At 43.5% G+C, this 18,380-nt stretch overlaps 2 protein-coding genes across 2 annotated transcripts; one reads left to right on the forward strand and one right to left on the reverse strand.

Annotated features, from left to right (window-relative positions):
• The first annotated feature begins 1,275 nt into the window (after window positions 1–1,275).
• Window positions 1,276–6,479, forward strand: XBP1 (X-box binding protein 1). Its single transcript, XM_014464835.2, is given in 6 exon segments — window positions 1,276–1,534; window positions 2,596–2,692; window positions 3,742–3,876; window positions 4,680–4,715; window positions 4,718–4,825; window positions 5,352–6,479. Coding segments are annotated over 6 exon segments (1,176 nt in total). The 5' UTR covers window positions 1,276–1,304; the 3' UTR covers window positions 5,922–6,479.
• Window positions 6,480–9,294: 2,815 nt separating this feature from the next.
• On the reverse strand, window positions 9,295–18,271 carry CCDC117 (coiled-coil domain containing 117). The gene is made up of 4 exons (XM_023762948.1): window positions 17,859–18,271; window positions 14,972–15,196; window positions 14,129–14,266; window positions 9,295–12,211 (listed from the first exon to the last, which is right to left on the reverse strand). Exons 2-4 carry the CDS (start codon window positions 15,061–15,063, stop codon window positions 11,974–11,976), a joined length of 468 nt encoding a protein of 155 aa, XP_023618716.1. The 5' UTR covers window positions 15,064–15,196; window positions 17,859–18,271; the 3' UTR covers window positions 9,295–11,973.
• Window positions 18,272–18,380: the final 109 nt, after the last annotated feature.

Genomic DNA, 18,380 nt, shown 5'->3' on the forward strand with positions numbered 1-18,380 from the left:
ATGAGGACCCCTGGGGTTCAAGGCTGATGACCGCTAAGGAGGCAGGCTTCTCTGTCCAGGGGCGCCTGGGACGACGGCCACCTCTTTTCTGCCCAGACAAGCAGAGTGTGCTCAGGACACTGTGAGCGGAGCCAGCTCGCTTTAAATCAACTGTCCCTGATTTCCCTCCGCCAATTTGGGGGAAGAAATGCGTGTTTGGAGACTCAGAGGGCAGCCGGGGGACTATCAGGAACTGTGTCCCTTTAAAGAGCCTGCATAGCAAGAGACTGAATTGCTTTAGCTCTGAATTGCTTTCTTCCCATCCTGTCCCCTCCCCACCAGAATAGAAATGAAGAGCTAACCTGACATATTAACACCTTAGAATTACCAAGACGCAGTCCATCTTTTCACGTTTTGCATATATTCCAATCACTGGCTATGAGTGTTACTCGTCTTTGCACGCGTGCACACAGACACACTGAGTTTTACTCATCTTTGCACGTATCCATTGATCTGCAACCGCACACACACACACACACACACATCCATTGATCTGCAACCGCCGGGCAGGAGCCTTGAATTTCCCTTCGTTTTTACACGTCAAATGTTTTTTCTCATTAAAAAAAGGAATTATACGCTTATCCTAGAGAGCTTGGAAATGCAGAGGAAAGTTAAATCACATGCATTCCCACCACGAGGAGATCACACCTATCGTCTCCTGAAACCCTATATACAGTGCGCAAGCTCTTCTTCTCAAGGCTCGTCTTTGGCGGAATTTCTTTACAGGCTTTTTTTTTTCTAGCCCAAGGCCCGGTTCGGCTCTCTCCCGACCTCCCGTCCACTCGGGGAGGAAGAGATCCAGTCCCGTCCGCCTGAGATAAAAATCTGATCGTCTCGGCAAAAAAGAAAAGTCGTCAGTCTGGAAATCTCTCGGCTTGGAATGAAATTGTCATTCTGCGTAAAAACGCGACAGCCTAGGGGGTGGGGGGTGAGGTTGTTAAGGAAACTCCGCCGCCCCGACCCTTCCTCCGGATCCTGGGGCTCCCCCAGCCCTCGGGGGCCCCGCACCCGCCCAGGGCCGGGTCCCTCCGCCCGCCCCCGCGGAAAATGCCCCCGCACACCCTGCCGGGAAAAGCCGCCGCCACGCTGGACGCCTTGGCCCCGCCCCCGCCGCGGCCTGTGGACCAATGGGAGACGAGCTCCTCCACGCGTCACGCGGAACTGGCCAATCGCGGGAGGCCACGACCGTAGAAAGGCTGGGCGCGGCCGGGGCAGACGGCTGGTCGGCGGCGGCGCGCACTCGCGTACGCACACACTCTGGGGCCATGGTGGTGGTGGCGTCCGCGCAGAGCCCGGCGGCCGGGGCCCCGAAAGTGCTGCTTCTGTCCGGCCAGCCTGCCGCCACCGCCGCCGGAGCCCCGGGCGGCCGGAATGTGCCGCTCATGCTGCCGGGCCAGCGAGGGGCCAGCTCGGAGGCGGAGAGCGGGGGGCCACCCCTGGCGCGAAAGCGACAGCGCCTCACACACCTGAGTCCCGAGGAGAAGGCGCTGCGCAGGTGGGCGAGGGGGCCCGGGTGTGAGATCGGATCCGAACCCGGGGCCCGGGGCCTGGGTCTGGATCGGGCAGCGCTCGCTCGGGCGCCCTCGGCCTGGCGGGTCGGATGCCAGCGCGGCGCGGGGCGGGGCAGGAAGTCGGGACTGACCGCATCTACCGCGCTCCGAGGAGCCCGGGCTGCTCGGGCTGTTTTTTTCGTTTCCTTCTTTTCTAGCTCAGGAGGGAGATGCCTAGAGCCGGGGATGTTGAGCGACCACAGTCCAGTCGTTCAGCTTTTTTTTTTTTGTTTTTGCACTTGGAGTCGGTTATCCGCTCGGTTTCCCTAACTTTTTTTCGAGGGGCAGCTGACATGACAGCTGTTGAAAGGACCCTGAGGCCACCGCAGCCTTAAGATGGCATTTGCTTCATGGCGTCTTTGGGGAGAGGGGGGAGATGCTGATGACTTCGCCTCTCTGCAGTGTTATTTCTTTCCCGATCACTGTGCACTTGGGGATGCCGTGCCTCCCGGAGCGGACAGGGCTCCCGCCCCGGGGGACTGCCCGGGATCTCGGCCGCAGAGCGAAGGGCACCCATCAGCCCCTCCCTTAACTGGAGTTGCGCTTGCGGGGAGAGAGGGTTTCTGTTCGGAGCGCGATTGCAGCCTTCGCTAGATTCCATCCGTGCAGGTTGGATCCTCTTCGAGGGGGTTGGAGTTCAGGAAGCAGGGGGAGTGGAAAAGGGAGGAAGAAAGTTCTTATGTTGCAAGAGGAATGAATACTTGTGTCCAGCCCCCGCGCTGTGGCCAGAATGAGGCTGAAGTGGATGATGCAACCTGGGAGAGAGTAAAGCAACATGGGGGGGAGGGGGGGAGAGAGAGAATAAAGCAGGTCTTCAAGATAGGCTGAGAGAAGGCTGTGTTTTTGTTTTGTTTTGTCGAGGGGGATGGAGCCTGGGTCGTATTTTTTACCCTTCGTCTACCGGATGCTGTACGTGTATGTGAAAGCACCAGCTGGCCGAGTTTTCAAATAAAGATATAAAGAAGGCGGGAGATGACTCAGTGTGGTATGCCGCTTCTGTTCGCAGGAAACTGAAAAACAGAGTTGCAGCCCAGACCGCCAGAGACCGAAAGAAAGCTCGGATGAGCGAGCTGGAGCAACAAGTGGTCGATTTGGAAGAAGAGGTAAAAATACTTAAAGCTAAAAAAAAACAACAAAAAAAAACTCTTCTCTGTGTTGTGTATCCTTCCCTGGTAAATGTTCTGATATTCGCTGCCCACCCCAAGCTGTGTCGGTCCCTTTGGAATAAAATGGAACATGTGATTAAAAGTTAAGTCTAGCCCTGGCTGGCTTGGCTCAGTGGATAGAGCGTCAGCCTGCGGACTGAAGGGTCCCGGGTTCGACTCCAGGCAAGGGCACATGCCTGGGTTGGGGGCTCAATCCCCAGTAGGGGGCGTGCAGGAGGCAACCGATAAATGATTCTCTCTCACCATTGATGTTTCTATCTCTCCGACTCCCTTTCTCTCTGAAATCAATAAAAGAAATATATACGTGTGTGTATGTGTATATATATATATATAAAAGTTAAGTCTATGTCAGGGTGGGCAAGGTCGCTGGTTAAATGGTGAAGCTGGATGAGAGAAAATGACCCACCCGCAGGCATGTGGTACTGGATCTGTTTCAAAGTTGGCGAATTACAGCAATGTTTTTCAAGGTAGTGCTAAGAAATTATTAAAGAGCAGAGGAGGAAAGAAATCATTGCTTACACTTGAGTCCCTTCCTGGCCTGGCCAAAGTCCATGAACGGTTCCCTTCCCCTTCTAGGGTACACCTGATCTTAACCTGTTGCCATTGACACATCCTAAATAATGATTATTTATATATATATATTTTTTTTACATATTTTGATTTTATGGTCCACTTTTGTTATTACCTGCCAATTCAAGATAGGATTTTTTTTTTTTGTCACATCTAAACTAAAGCTACAAGTCACCCTTTGCTGAGATCTGTGTTAGTTGGAGGCTTTGTGTTTTTTGTGACCCCCATGAACTGGCACTTCTTCAATAGCTTATTTTTAGTCTTTATGACCTGGCCTTCTAATACCTAGTGTGACCTAGATAAGCATAGTTTTCTCAAAGGAGAAGGAAGGGAAATTAATTGAAGTGAAACTCTCACCAGGTGTATTAAGTGAAAGAATTCGATGTTTTAATAGACTCTTACGAACTTTCTTCCAGAACCAGAAACTTCTGCTGGAAAATCAACTTTTACGAGAGAAAACCCATGGCCTTGTGGTGGAGAACCAGGAGTTAAGACAGCGCCTGGGCATGGATGCCCTGGCTACTGAGGAGGAGGAGGAGGAAGAGACCAAGGCAAGTATCTCCTTTATCTGGTGCCGAATGGGAGAACTGTTTCTAAGTGGCGTGACATGGCCTCTTTAATGACACTTACTTATTTTCAAGTGTGTATTGAATAGTACAAGTCCTGATCCTTAATAAGTTACATGGCGCTCTCAGAGCAAGTAGTAACAAATGCCGATAGCCCATAAGATGTGCCAGCGTTAAGGAGAACCAGCGTGAGAGAGCCAGTCAAATCTGACTTTGAATGCTACTAACATTATAGAAGCTTTTTGATGAATATGAATAAGCAGGGAAAGGACTCATTTTGATAGCGACACTTCTCTGATAGAAGATTTATGGCTTTTAATCTATAGATGAGGAATATTATTGTTATGGAGAATATCACTAGGATATTATTTAAGAGTAAAAATGTTTCATGGCATGCAAAACCACAATGAAAAGTTAGTTTTGCCTGGCCCATGTGGCTCAGTGGTTGAGTATCGACCTATGAACCAGGAGGTCACAGTTTGATTCCTGGTCAGGGAGGCAGCTGATCAATGATTCTCTCTCATTCATCATTGATGTTTCTGTCTCTCCCTCCCTCTCCCTTCTTCTTTGAAATCAATAAAAATACATATTTTTTTTAAAAAGGTTAGTCTTACTCCCTTTTCTCATCTTTTCTTGAGGACTCAGAAAATGGAAATAACAGGTCAGGGAAATATTTCAGCTCTGAAGATTAGTTTTCTAAATGTATTGGAAGTTGCGAATCACAGCTGCCTGGTGAGCATTTCCTTGGGGATTCTCAGCTGTTTATTCACTTTGGTTTTTCCTCCCAGGGGAATGGAGCGAGGCCAGTGGCCGGGTCTGCTGAGTCCGCAGCACTCAGACTACGTGCACCTCTGCAGCAGGTGCAGGCCCAGTTGTCACCCCTCCAGAACATCTCCCCATGGATTCTGACAGTGTTGACTCTTCAGACTCTGAGGTAGGGGCTGTTTGGGTTTACTGAAGAGGTGTTATCACTAGTTAATTCCATGTTTGATGCCCGATATTCCTACCAGACAGATTAGGACAGAAGTTGGTTTGGGTTGGGTTAGGGGTGAACATCAACTATCTTCCTGTTTCCAGGTGATTCAGAGCATGGAGTGAAGTGTAGATAAATGGGTCTGGTGGGTTCCAGAGGTTATCCTATAGCAGCGGTTCTCAACCTGTGGGTCGAGACCCCTTTGGGGGTCGAACGACCCTTTCACAGGGGTCGCCTAAGACCATCAGAAAACACATATATAATTACATACTGTTTTTGTGATTAATCACTATGCTTTAATTCTGTTCAATTTGTAACAATGAAATTGGGGGTCACCACAACATGAGGAACTGTATTAAAAGGTCGCGGCATTAGGAAGGTTGAGAACCACTGGCCTATAGCATAATTGATAAATTTATATTACAGGGCCTAGTACTTCGTGTTCTAGGTAGATTCTCAGGTGCATTCTAATTTTTGCCTCTTGCAGTCTGATATCCTGTTGGGCATCCTGTTCAACGTGGACCCAGTCATGTTCCTCAGATGTCCTTCCCCAGAGTCGACCAGCCTGGAGCAGCTCCCAGAGGTCTACCCAGAAGGACCCAGTTCCTTACCAGCCCCCCCTTCTCCATCACTGGGGACGTCATCAGCCAAGCTGGAAGCCATTAATGAACTGATTCGTTTTGACCACGTATACACCAAGCCCCTGGTCTTAGAGATGCCCTCTGAGACCGAGAGCCAAGCCGATGTGGTAGTGAAAACTGAGGAAGCACCTTCCAGCCCCTCAGAGAAAGACCCCCCTGAGTTCGCTGTCTCCGTGAAGGAAGAACTTGTAGATGACTTCATCCCAGAGCTGGGTATCCCAGATCTCCTTTCAGCCGGCCACTGCCTGGAGCCATCTTCCTGCCTCCTGGATGCTTATAGTGACTGTACATATGAGGGCTCCCCTTCCCCTTTCAGCGACATGTCCTCTCTGCTTGGTGTAGACCATTCCTGGGAGGACACCTTTGCCCATGAACTCTTTCCCCGTGATCTCTTTCCCCAGCTGGTAAGTGTCTAAAGGATGACCCAACATTGCCCTTTGCCTTGATTTTTACACTGCCTGGAAGAGAGCAGAGAAGCCTGTCTGTGCTTCATTCAGAAAGCCAAAGTAGAAGATGCACAGCAAAATATTTGTCTGTTAAACCTCACAGGTCACCCCAAGTATTGTCTTTTGAGACATTCAGCCGTCCCAAGGTACTCAGATATAGTACTATATCCAGAATTGCAGCTTTTGAGGTAGTATCTTAAAGGCAGTAGTTTGCTCTAAAGTACTTACAAAGGGACCTCAGACAGGGAATTTATGAATGGCCCTTTATCATTTCTCTTCCTTCTCAGCGTCCTAGGCCTGCCTCTGATTTTTAGGGACTTTAGTGTGCTTCTGCAAGCAGAGAGAAACCTAGCTGAGGGGGCTCCTTTTCCCTCATGTACAGTTCAAGTAAAGATCGAGAATCTTTTGTAAAGTTACAGAAATTTACTATGTAAATGCTGATGGAATCTTTCTCTGCTAGTGTATCTTTTGGAAGGTGCTTTCTTCATTTATTTAAAACTACCCATGCAATTAAAAAGTGCAATGCAGTCTTTGTTCTATGATTCCTTCTTGGATCTTATCACGTTCTTCCCAGGTGTTCCACTGTTTGCCGTGGTAGTGATTTACCCAACTTCAGTAAGCATGCCACTTTTAAAGTGCCTGAAGGTTTTTTCCCTGTAATTACTGCTTGCTACAATTCCTGAAGGCCATAAGTGATATAATCTACTCTTTGAGCAGTTACTATATTTCAGATCATTTCTTCAGCCTAACAACAGACCATTATCACAGCTAGTAAATGGCAGAGCTAGAACCCTTAACCACTGTTTCGCTATACCATCTCATGTGAGAGAAGGGCATGCCATTAAATATCAAGATTTTCTTGCCATTATTAAAGGGTTTAAGAGCACTTTCTAGAATCAGACTCCCTGGCTCAACTCTGCCACTGGTTAGCTGGGTAATCCTGGACATACCACTTATTTTCTCATCTGTAAAGGGGCATAATATATGTCCACCAGTTGCTAAAGGATTCAGAGATGGTATGTTAAAAGCACTTAGGACATTCTAGGCACCATCCCATGCACTAAAAAGTTAGCTATTCTCTCCTAATCAATTTTGGAAGGGTTTTAATGACAGAATTAGATATACATACTCCAGAACTTGTTTCACAAAACATTGCACCTGTTCTAGAGACTTGATGGCCTCCTCATCTTTCATGGTGCACCTCTTGGGAATCCTTTTATGAGATAGTAAAGGGTTTCCCTCACTTACTGACATTTCACCTATGCCAGCATTCTATGCCAATGTTAAGACAACCTCTGGGGAGGTCAAATTGAACGAGTAGACGAAAATGGGATTCAGTCCCAAGCAGCAAGGCACAACAGGGTATAGTTTCAACCCAGTACAAGGGAATGCTTCCGGTGTGATTGGAGGCATGTCCACAAGCATACTTTAAGGCAAAACAGCCTAAGATCCCTGGTCACTGAAGCCAAAGCCCAATCCTAGTGCATGGCATGCAAGCTTGCTTAGACTCAGTTTCTGTATCGTAAACGTAAAGACAGCCTCCAGCTGTCCTCATGACTAAAAACTTGATCACATGATTTTCTAAAACTGAAAACTTAAGAGCTGAGAATCTATTTAGAGATCGTGTAGGCAGATGTAATTACAGATGCATTTTAAGCTTCCATCATAATAGCAGAAGCATCGAAATTGAGGCTCAAGTCATTTACATTCACTGATATCACATGAAAGAGGCAGCTGTACGAACAGGAATAACACACAGGACATGCATAACCTGTGTAGGTTATCAGGGTTTTCATTTCCTGCACAGATGGGTGAAAATTACTAAACACTACTCAGTCTTGAGAAAACCCCTGGTATTCAAGACGTCTTCATATTGAAACACTAAATCGAATGGTTAGAAATAAAAATCAAGACCTTTTCCTACAAAACCAAAACACAATTTCTATTAAATGCAGAGGGCTGTCCATAACAGATTAAAAGAATCAGGTGACATGCCTGCACACCATTTCCCTGGGCCTTGTAACACCAATCTCTGTGGGCTTCCTTGCTTTTCTAGGAATACTACTAGAGCAAACACAAAGTAGGCCAGAACTGTAGACAGAAGGTCATACTGCATACTCCAGGAATATTTTATGGCATAGGTTAAAGTCTAATAGTCTAAGAATTAAATCTTTACCCTTTGACCCAATGTTCATTAAGGGACAGGAAGACTGGCTTACTTACCCACTAACCAGTTGTTGAAAGACGACATCCTTATCTTGCTGGAGTTGTCATATCTACAATGCCACTGGCAGAATATGTGAACCAAATGTATATACACAAAACTAAATATCCCCTCAAGGAATTAAATGTTTGTGTGTTTTTAATTGACTTTAGACAGGGGGAAGGAGAGAGAAAATTATTCATCAGCTGCCTCCCGCACAACCCCCAATGGGGATCAAACCTACAACCTGGGCATGTGCCCTGACCAGGAATTGAACCAGTGACCTTTCAATGCACAAAACAACACTCAACCGAGCCACAATGGCCAGGCCTCCCCCTCAAGGAATTAAATGTTACACTGCCTAAAACACGTTATCAATAAAACCAAATGACATTTTAGGTATTGCTGCAAAAAGACTGTAAAACCACTGGTGAAGTCTGAACACGGCACTTAGTGAATTGGATTATACTATCTTGTCAGTATCTAAGGTTTTTTAGTTTTTAAGCCTGTGAAAGAACTTTTAAAAACTTTTAGCTGTGATTTCCAAATTTTGGTGAAAAACAAAACAAGATCCTGAGGTTTCTGTATAATTATAACCCAAACTTAACCTGCCCATAAATCAGGGAATCCACATTTATCAAACAATGGTTGTAAATATGTAGGCAATACTGCCACCCAGTGACCTGTCAACTCAGGAAAGGAATGATCATTTAACTGAGCATCCTGGAATTTTCCTATTCCTTATTTTTAAAGGTCCCAACCTGTAAAAACAACAGAACTGTGAACACTATTTACCCTTTTCAACTCCATATTTGAACATTTTTGAAGGCTCAGTCACCAATGCCATCTTGAATACTGGCAATTCATCACCATTACCAATCAATGCTGTTCATACAACAGTAGTGAATTGCTAAGAGTGGATAGCATTCTAGGGGTTTTAGGAACGGCAAGACATACTATGCCTGTTTTGTAAAGAGCTAATTCATTTATGAAACTTACCTTTAACCCAACATAATCATCTCTTCAGAATATATTTAAGCCCCTCACTGATATGAATGCAACTTGAAATACAATTTAGAGGAAAGCAAACAAGTGATTGTTATATTTACTTAAGTACAGAAATACAAATATCTCAAAAAGTCCAAAACACTTATGAAGTTTTATTGAAAACAAATACAGAAACACCAGATTCTCGTTTTAAAGCAAAATTGACAGCATTTTCCAGAACTTTCCTAGTACTGCACCATTCTTATTACTATTAAAAACAAAACCAAGTTCTAAATCCAAAATAATTAATGAACTTGCTGGTAAGCATTCTTCTCATGGTTCTAGTTATTTTCCTAAATTTTACATTTGCACCTTTTCAAGAATGAGGGTTTTTTTATTTGACTGATTAACATGTGAGAACTGGACTTACTTTCTTCATATTAATTTTTTTTTAAAAATCCACACACCCTATTCAAACTCAGAGAAAATATACATTTGTTCATTAAAGCTCACCTGCTTTAGATAATTTTTCCTCTTCACACATTAGCATAGAAAGCCAATGTTTGATCCATGCTGCAAAAGCTGTACAAAATGAAAAGACGTTATTCCCCTAGGGAAACCTTAAGGCAAAACTAAAAGTCTGATGCTATAAAAAGAAAAACAAAACAGAAGCATGGGGGCTGTGGAGACGGCTCAGGTGAATAAGCACCACAAGGATGAAGACCATTTTAACATAAACGTTTGCAAGTTTAGAAAGGAGCATTGAACATCCATTTTCCTGCAGAATTGTCATGTCAGATCACTTGACTCCCGAAACAAGTTCTGTTTAGATTTTAATAAACAGAATCTTAATTCTCTCCTGTATTTGCCTATGGTATCAGAGCCTTGATCTAGGGGCTCTCTCTTCCTCCTTTTCATTACACGGACCCTTGATCAAAGGCCTGCCCAACATTCCTATAGAAGACAATCGTGTGTTTGGGTGCTTCTTGGGAAAGCTGTCACCTCCCCTTCCACCCTAACACTGGGACTAACTCCAAATTCCGGGAGTTGCTTCATGTTTTTGGGTTGCAATAGAACAAAGTTTTTAACATGGAGATTTCTTTAAGGCGACAAACTTTACAAGTTGGTCCCATTAGACAATGACCTAAAGGCAGGAGTTTTTCAAATGGCATGAATCAGACACAGGCAGATTTCAACAGAATACAGTTTACATTCATCTCTAAAGCTGAGATTAAGAAACTATTAGCTGGTTTCCAACTGGTTTAAATACTGGTTTGAAGTTTGAATAATTTTATTGTGTAGACATTAAATATTTTGTTTAAATATTAAACATTAAATCTTTTCCTGACTGTCCAGACAGAAATAGAGAAAGCAGGAACAAAAGGCAAGAGAAGAAACAGTCCAATAAACAGACTTGTGACTTCTACACCATCTGTAACAAGGGGAAGGATTTCAGCATGTGTTTCAAAATGCCTGGGAGCTAGTTTCTAAAAAGTTACCTCTATACTTGGTATAAATCTTTTTTTTCTATACAAGGTATTTGATTCCTACAAAGGGAGAAGAAACCCAGAAAACAAAAAGAACTAGGTGGTCTCCTGCTATGTGAGGAAAGGGCCAATATTACACTATTACACTCATTTAATAAGTTATAGTGAATATTCTGTAGCATTAAAGGAACTGTCATTTCACTTTGCACTACTGAGTCCTTGCCACACAGAAAAGTTCTTCCTGAGAAGTAAAACACTTTAAACTTGGTTATCCCCAAAGGACACCTTGAGCTGGTTTACGTCTGAAAACTGAAGACTTCCTGCCTGCTCGCAGGAAGCTCTTCTCTAACAACGTTTAGGCTACTGCATAATAGTTGAAGCACCAGGCAAACTGGCTATTTCAGTAAATCTCAACATGGCCTGCCCGTATGTTCTCAGTTAATTATCTAGTCATTGTTTCTAAATTAACATTTAAAACTCAACTTGTACCTTTTTTTAACTACTGAAGTGATCAATACTGGGCTTAGCTGACACAGCACTTCCTCCGGATTACCCAACAGATGCTTCTCCCATAGCCAATTTGCACATGGGTTACCTCAAAATCTTTTAAATTATCCAAGTTAATTAAGTTGTAAACATTACTGAATAGTTCGGTTTATCAATTATGCAAGGGAATCCCAGGAACTACAGTAACACAGAGCAAAAAAGCCTCAAAGGAAAAACCTTCTTTGTATTTTCATTGCATTTTCAGAGGCAGAGAGGTGAGCCACAATGCTACTGGCTATTTAATCAACTTAGCTACATTGAAATGACAACTACTGTACAAGTTTCAGAGCCTCTGTTAAATTTCTCAGCAATAGGCTTGAGCTACTGCTTTCTTCCCTCCTTCTCCCCAGTCATAGTCACCACTGTAAACAGAGTTCATATCTACAGATGAAGCTGGGATTCAACTGTCGGGGTTCAGTTGTAGTAGCAGTACTTTTTTCTTAATGCATCTTTTTCAACTCAAGAGTCTCAGTATTCTCCAAGTTTCTGAATGGTTTAAACAATGTGACAGATGATTTAAGTCACCCTTACACACGGAGTGTCTATACTTGCCTGTGCAGACTGTAGGCTCACAAAAATAATGCCTCTAGAAAATAGCTTTTCCCTTGAGGCAAGCTTCCTTGGCAAAACGTTGAATTTAAGAAATGGCTACCCAAAATGAGAGGCCCACCCCAAACCACAGGTGGAGATGTTCTTACACCCGTTTCATAACTTTCAAGTCCCTATGCTATATAAGCAGGCTCATGAATAAACACATGAGCCTTCAAAAATTTGACAACTTTAGTATAGAAACACATTTCTAGAGTTCCATCTCTTCTTCTGTGCAAGCAGCTGTCTCCAAACTATTGTACATCGGTAGCCCTGTTTGCCGAGGTTCCAAGAACAGTTCAGTTCTCCTAGGGAAGGTGGTGCCGGCGGCGGCTTGCTTAGCTTGGCTCTCTCTTGTGTAGTTCTTAGCGTTAGATGGCGGCTTTGGCTTATCAGAAAGGAGTTCAGGGAGAGGTTTCCAGAGCACGAGCTCCATGGAAGGACGGCTCCTAAGAAATAAAATACAGATTTTTATTAAAAATTCTAAGATGTGAAAATAAAAGATATATGTTGAGAAGCTAGTCTACTGTCTAATATGTAGAATTACACACTGAAAGCATCAAAAGAGATTATAATAATGCAAATTAATTTTTAGAAAGGATATTCAGATACATAAAATTTTACAGTTCTGCATGCATTTTTAACCAAACCAACTGGTTGTACTGATGCTGTGATTAGAATATAAACATCCAATGTGAAAAATAGAGGCCCTTGATTTAATATAACTTTTTTTTAGACAGAGTGGAAAGGAGAGAGGGGGGAGAGAGAGAAACATTGATGGGAGAGAGACACATTGATGTGGGCTACTATCTTGTACTAACCTATTATAAATGAAAACGAAGCACTGGACAAATACATTAAAAGTATCTCAGTATGCCCTTTGCTTAGTATAGCTATGAAGTATGTTGCCTGGCAGGTGTGGCTCAGTGGTTGAGCATTCACCTATGAACCAGGAGGTCATGGTTCAATTCCCACTCAGGTCACATGCCCAAGTTGCAGGCTTGATCCCCAGTTGGAGGCATGCAGAAAGCAGCCAATCCAGTGATTCTTTCTCATTATTGATGTTTCTATCTCTCTCTCCCTCTCCTTTCCTCTTTGAAATCAATAAAAATATATTTTTTAAAAAGTATAATTCTTTTTGCAGTAAGCCAAATGTGCCTAATGCCTGTGTCTGCTCCCACCAAACCTCCCCCAGTCACTAATGGTTCGATGGTTTCTGGAGCCCAAAGGCAAGTAAAGCAAAATAAAACACAAACAATAAAGAGTATCTCCGAAGGTGAGCTTCTGGAAAACTACCAAGAGCAGAAAGTGCTATGTTTTAGGCTGGAGAGTAACGTGACCTGCTTTCTCTTGGCTCAACTACTGACCCATCCTCAGGGTTGGGTAGTTAATTATAAGCTCAAGTTAGGGGCTGTGATCTAACATCAAGCAGCGCTGAACCCACTATGGCCAAAGGCAGTAATGCTTCATCTACCTAGAATCACTGGGACTGGTGCCCTACGAGAAGGTACCAGGTATATGCCACGTACCCTGAGTCTCAACTCTTATCTAGGTAGCACATAAATGGCACTTACAACCTGCCTACAGCAGATGCTGAGGACTGGAGACCACCTAGACTCAAGGATACAAGAATTACCGAGCTATCATGCGCTCTTATGTTAATGAGCTCCAGGATGTTTTGCTTTTTAGTTTAGGGTCTTATGTTTGCTTCCCAGTTTCCTCTCTTGTCCTCACACTATACTTTCATTACTCACGACAAGTCTGTTTGTTCTGCTCTCACTAGCTGTTTCTACTCTGATGATCTAGGGAACCAGAAAAATGAAACTGTGTCTATATTAGGGGAATAATGGTGCTTACAGCTAAAGGCCTTGAGAGGCTATATACACTATAAGACAAACATATGAGTTTTGATTTGTAACCTTTGTGATAACTCTCTTTTCTGACTGCTGGGAGACATTTTTGCTTGTTTCCTAGGTCTCGATAGTGTTCCTGGATGATTGAGAAGCCAGGTAAACAAGAGGTTTTGAAATGTGGATCCTATGTCCTATCATAAGAATTTAAGAGAATGGGATCTTCCTTGCCAATCCTCCCATTCCCAAATAGAATACACTGCATTTCAGGACTGTATTCAAAGAATCCAAGGGTTAAGTAGGCAAACTATTGCATTCTTCAAACTTTCTTGCAGAGCATTTTGCTCACTCCAATGTACTAAAAAGGTCTGCAACCTGGACTAACACAAAACCTACTGCTCTTTCCCTTGGCTGGTGATCAGGAGGTGAAGAGACGGCTAGGCTAGGATAGGCAATGTCTAGAGACTCTGGGTTTTCAAGATCATAAGTAAGTGGAAGCTAGAAACCAAAACTTACATGGACTCAATCATTTTCTTTGTAAAGACTTCATCAAATTCCCTCTTCAAACCTGTTTTCATAGCATCAGAAAGGACAAGACTGGGGAGATGGTTAATATTTCTGTCAGCTTCAACTTCTTCATCTTCGTCAATTATTCTAAATAAAGGCAGAAGAAGCAGAGAAAAAAACTTAGTCAAACTATTATATATTCTAGTAATTGGAAAAAAATTAAAATAAAAAAGGATAAAAGTAACAGGTGCTATAGCAAAAGGTCAAGTAAAACATGAGGCTATACATGAGTGAAAAAATTATACACAGAATAGTTATTCAACATTTCATTTAATAAAAGTTTTATATTAGATGCAAAGTTGAAGAATGTGTCCCTGGCCCTAGCTGGTCTGGCTCAGTGGATAGAGCGTCAGCCTGTGGACTGAAGGGTCCCAGGTTCGATTCCGGTCAAGGGCACATGCCTGGGTTGCAGGCTTGATCCCCAATAGGGGGTGTGCATGAGGAAGCCAATCAATGACTCTCTGTCATCATTGATTTTTCTCTCTCTCTCCCTCTCCCTTCCTCTCTGAAATCAATAAAAACATATTTTTTAAAAAAAGAATGTCTCCCTGAAACTCCCATAAACCAAAAATTAATATTCAGAGATAGTAGTAAGTGAAAAAATTCTGTACAGTTCTACAAGAAGAGCTTACTTTAACATTTAATATGTACATTTTGAGTTCCCTTATTTTTACAGTTTCTCTAAGAGGTTGAGGATCAAGGTATCATCAAGTGATGAGTTAGACTAGCTTAAAAGAGTAGAGACATTACATAGGAACAGCAACAAGCCCGTTATATACGCTGCCCATTTACCTGTCCTCAATTTCCTGAAGCCTCCTTCTGGCAACTTCACACTGTGGTTCTCCAGTGGTCTGATCCATTTCTTCACAAATAACATCTAACATGGCAGGTGCAGAAAGGCCACTAGTGCATGGACTTACTCCATGACCCTCTATATCCTGATGTGCACAAAGAATCCAGTCATTAGGACCAGCACAGAGCCCTGCTTCAGTTAGCCTTTTCTTTCTTACTGGGCAACTGGAAAAAAAAGTTTTTTCAATGAAAATCCTGAATATAAATGAAATGTAGATCATCCCTATCTCTAATCAAATTCTAATATGAAAGAACTCTAATAACTTCTGACAGTGTTTATAAAATCACGCATTTTCTTTTCTGTCATTCTCACAGCCTCCTTGAAAGGTTTTCTTCTACTGCTCTCTGCCAAACTAAGCTGTACCTACAATATCTTTCTTTTATAAATTATAAGTGTTCAATGTGGAGACTTAAAGTCATTCCTATTTGGCTCTGGATAGGTCAAGTGGGAGTAAGGAACCAAAAGTCACAAAGCAGCAATTCAGCACCAGCCATATTTTGTCATATTGCTGCTGCTCTATCAAACTGGTCACATGAGAAAGTGGTCTGTAGGCATCCTGTATTCCCTTATGGCAAAAACATATGCCTCATCAGGTCCGGTCTAAGTACTACAGGTGCTGATGATGCTGATGATTTCTTGGTCCTCTCCAAAATGCCATATTGTCAGTTGGCTCTCTGAGTTCTTGATTAATGAGGTACACTATTCCCCTACCTTCAAACTTAAACTATCTTTACTTCCTTGAAAATTTTATATTTCATAGAGACCTTAGAGTTCATCAAATCCAATTTGTTTTGCACATTTGGAAACTAAGATCTAGAAAAACTTAAGTACTCCTTCCAAATGTCATATAAGACAGAATTACATGTTGGATACCAGACAGACCCACCCTAGAGCCCCTGAATCCTACTTCTGTGCCATTTTCACTAAAAACTGCCAGCTCCTTAGGAAAGTTCAACTGTTCAAACTCTTATCATGAAGTAGTATTTGCAAGCATGATATTACCAGTTTAGTTGAAAGCGGTATGGCAACTAGCCCTGTTCTATTTCAGTATTCAGGCCAAAAGTACTTTATGGTCTGGGCATTAGCAAGTGCAATCTCAAGACCAGAACATCTTGTATGTTTCCTGATGTGCACATGTACATACTTGGGAGAACTGGTGAGTTAAAAGGTACATGTGCCTTCAACTTATTAGATAATGCCACCCTGTTTCGAGAAGTGCTATACCAATTTACATTCTCATCCATAGTGTTTGAGAGTTCCTGATGCTCCATGACCACTCCTATATCATGGTGGCTTTAATATGCACTTCCCTAAAGACTGATGAGGTTGAACATCTTTTCGTTTGGCTGGTCATCTGGATATCCTCTTTTATCCCCCCCACCCCAACCCTCCCCACTGACTGCCTACCTATGACTACAATTTTTGCCTATTAGATCATAAAATTTAAAAATATAGATGTGGTGAGAAGATGGAAAAACAGACATTTCCACTGCTATAAAGAATATAAGTTGACAACTCTGGTTCCGGCATGGCTCAGTGGTTGAGCATGGACCTATGAACCAGGAGGTCACGGTTCGATTCCTGGTCAATTCCCAGTTGGGGCACATGCCCGGGCTGTGGGCTTGATCCCCAGTGTGGGGCGTGCAGGCGGCAGCTGATCAATGATTCTCTCTCATCATTGATATTTCTATCTCTCTCCCTCTTCCTTCCTCTCTGAAATCAATTAAGAAATATATTTAAAAAAAAGAAATATATTTTTAAAAAGTATTTAAAAATTCTTAAAAAAAAAAAAAGAAATTTAAAATGCATACATTTAAGACCCAGCAATTTCCTGTCTAGGAAATCCATTCACCTACTTGCAAATATATACAAAGAATTTAAAAAGAATGGCCATGTGCTAAGCCAAATAAGGCACTAAGAGAAAGATAAGTATCACAGGATCTCTCACATGTGGAATCTAATGAACAAAATAAATTGATGACCAAAAATAGATCCAGACACACAGAAGCATGGAACAGACTGGAATGTCAGAGGGAAGGTGGATCAACCAAAGGACTTGCATGCATATACGCATAATCCAGGGACACAGACAATAGGGTGGTGAAGGCCTGGGGCAGGAGGGGGGCGGGTGGGTGGAGACACATGTAATAATTTCAATAATAAAGACTTAATTTTCAAAAAGTCATTGTTAAATTCAATCTTTATCTTTCTTCACATGCAAAAAAAAAAAAAAAAGCCCATGGTAGAATTGTTAGTAATAGCAAAAAATTAGAAATAGCTTGGCAATCCATCCACAGGATACTGATGATCTATACCTAGCCTTACGAAAGGAATTAGGTAAATTCTATGTGCCCATAGGCAACAAGCTACAAGAAAGTAGAATGAAGAGATGATTGTGTTGCATAAGTGTGAACAATATATCTTCTTACAAATGAAGGCATATACAGTGATAAGCGTGTAAGTTTTTTTATAATTATCTTCCAGAGGAGATACAGGAAGCAGTTAACGGTGGTTGCCTCTGGGGAGAGCTGTGAGCTGGGAAGGTAGGACTTTTACATACACATCCTCCTGGAATTCTTTTCACTGTGTGTGCGTGTGTAATATTCACATGGTTCAAAATGAAAACTTCGCAATCCGTTGGAGAGCGGGAGGTGCCCGGACTCTGCCGGCCACCGGGTGACTTTCTCTAAAGCACCACCACCCATGTTACTGGTGCTATCGGTTCCTGCGCCTCCTTCCATCTTTCCACGGCAAACAAATCACGAAGGACACAAAACAGGGTCAATCATTAAACGACAAAGCGAATAAATGGCACCTGCAACTTACTCGTCATCTTCCTGCTCTAGCTTGTGTTTCTTTTTGCGGGGAACGGAAACACTGTTGAAACAAAACAAACAAACAAACAAACAAGCGAGGCATCAGTTTCCGGGGAAAGGCACGGAGCTCGCGCTTGCAGCAGCCACTCTTTCTGGCTCCAATAAGCTCCCCACCCCGCACGGACCCAGCGGGACGGACACCCAGGTCGCCAGGTCAAGCAGGTGCACGTGGGGAAGTCCCGGACCAACCAGCGATGGCAATCTGACCCCTCGCTCTGTCCCCCGTCCTGGGAGAGACACCGGGGCAGACCCAGGAAGGGAAAGGGGGTGCGGGACGGGCGCCGCGATGAGCGCTTTTATTTGCACGATCTCACTCGGAGGACCCGCTCTGGCCCTTCTCTGCAGAAGCAGCAGCAGCAGCTGACGGCCCGAGAGGCACGGAAAGTTGTGCGCATCGGCGGCCGCGCCGGGTCCGAAAGAGGGGCGAGTCGGGGAGACGCCGAGGGGACACCAGGCTCCGATGGCCCGGACT

This window comes from Myotis lucifugus, unplaced genomic scaffold (genome assembly GCF_000147115.1).
Source record: "Myotis lucifugus unplaced genomic scaffold, Myoluc2.0 scaffold_269, whole genome shotgun sequence".
Taxonomy (NCBI): Eukaryota; Metazoa; Chordata; class Mammalia; order Chiroptera; family Vespertilionidae; genus Myotis; species Myotis lucifugus.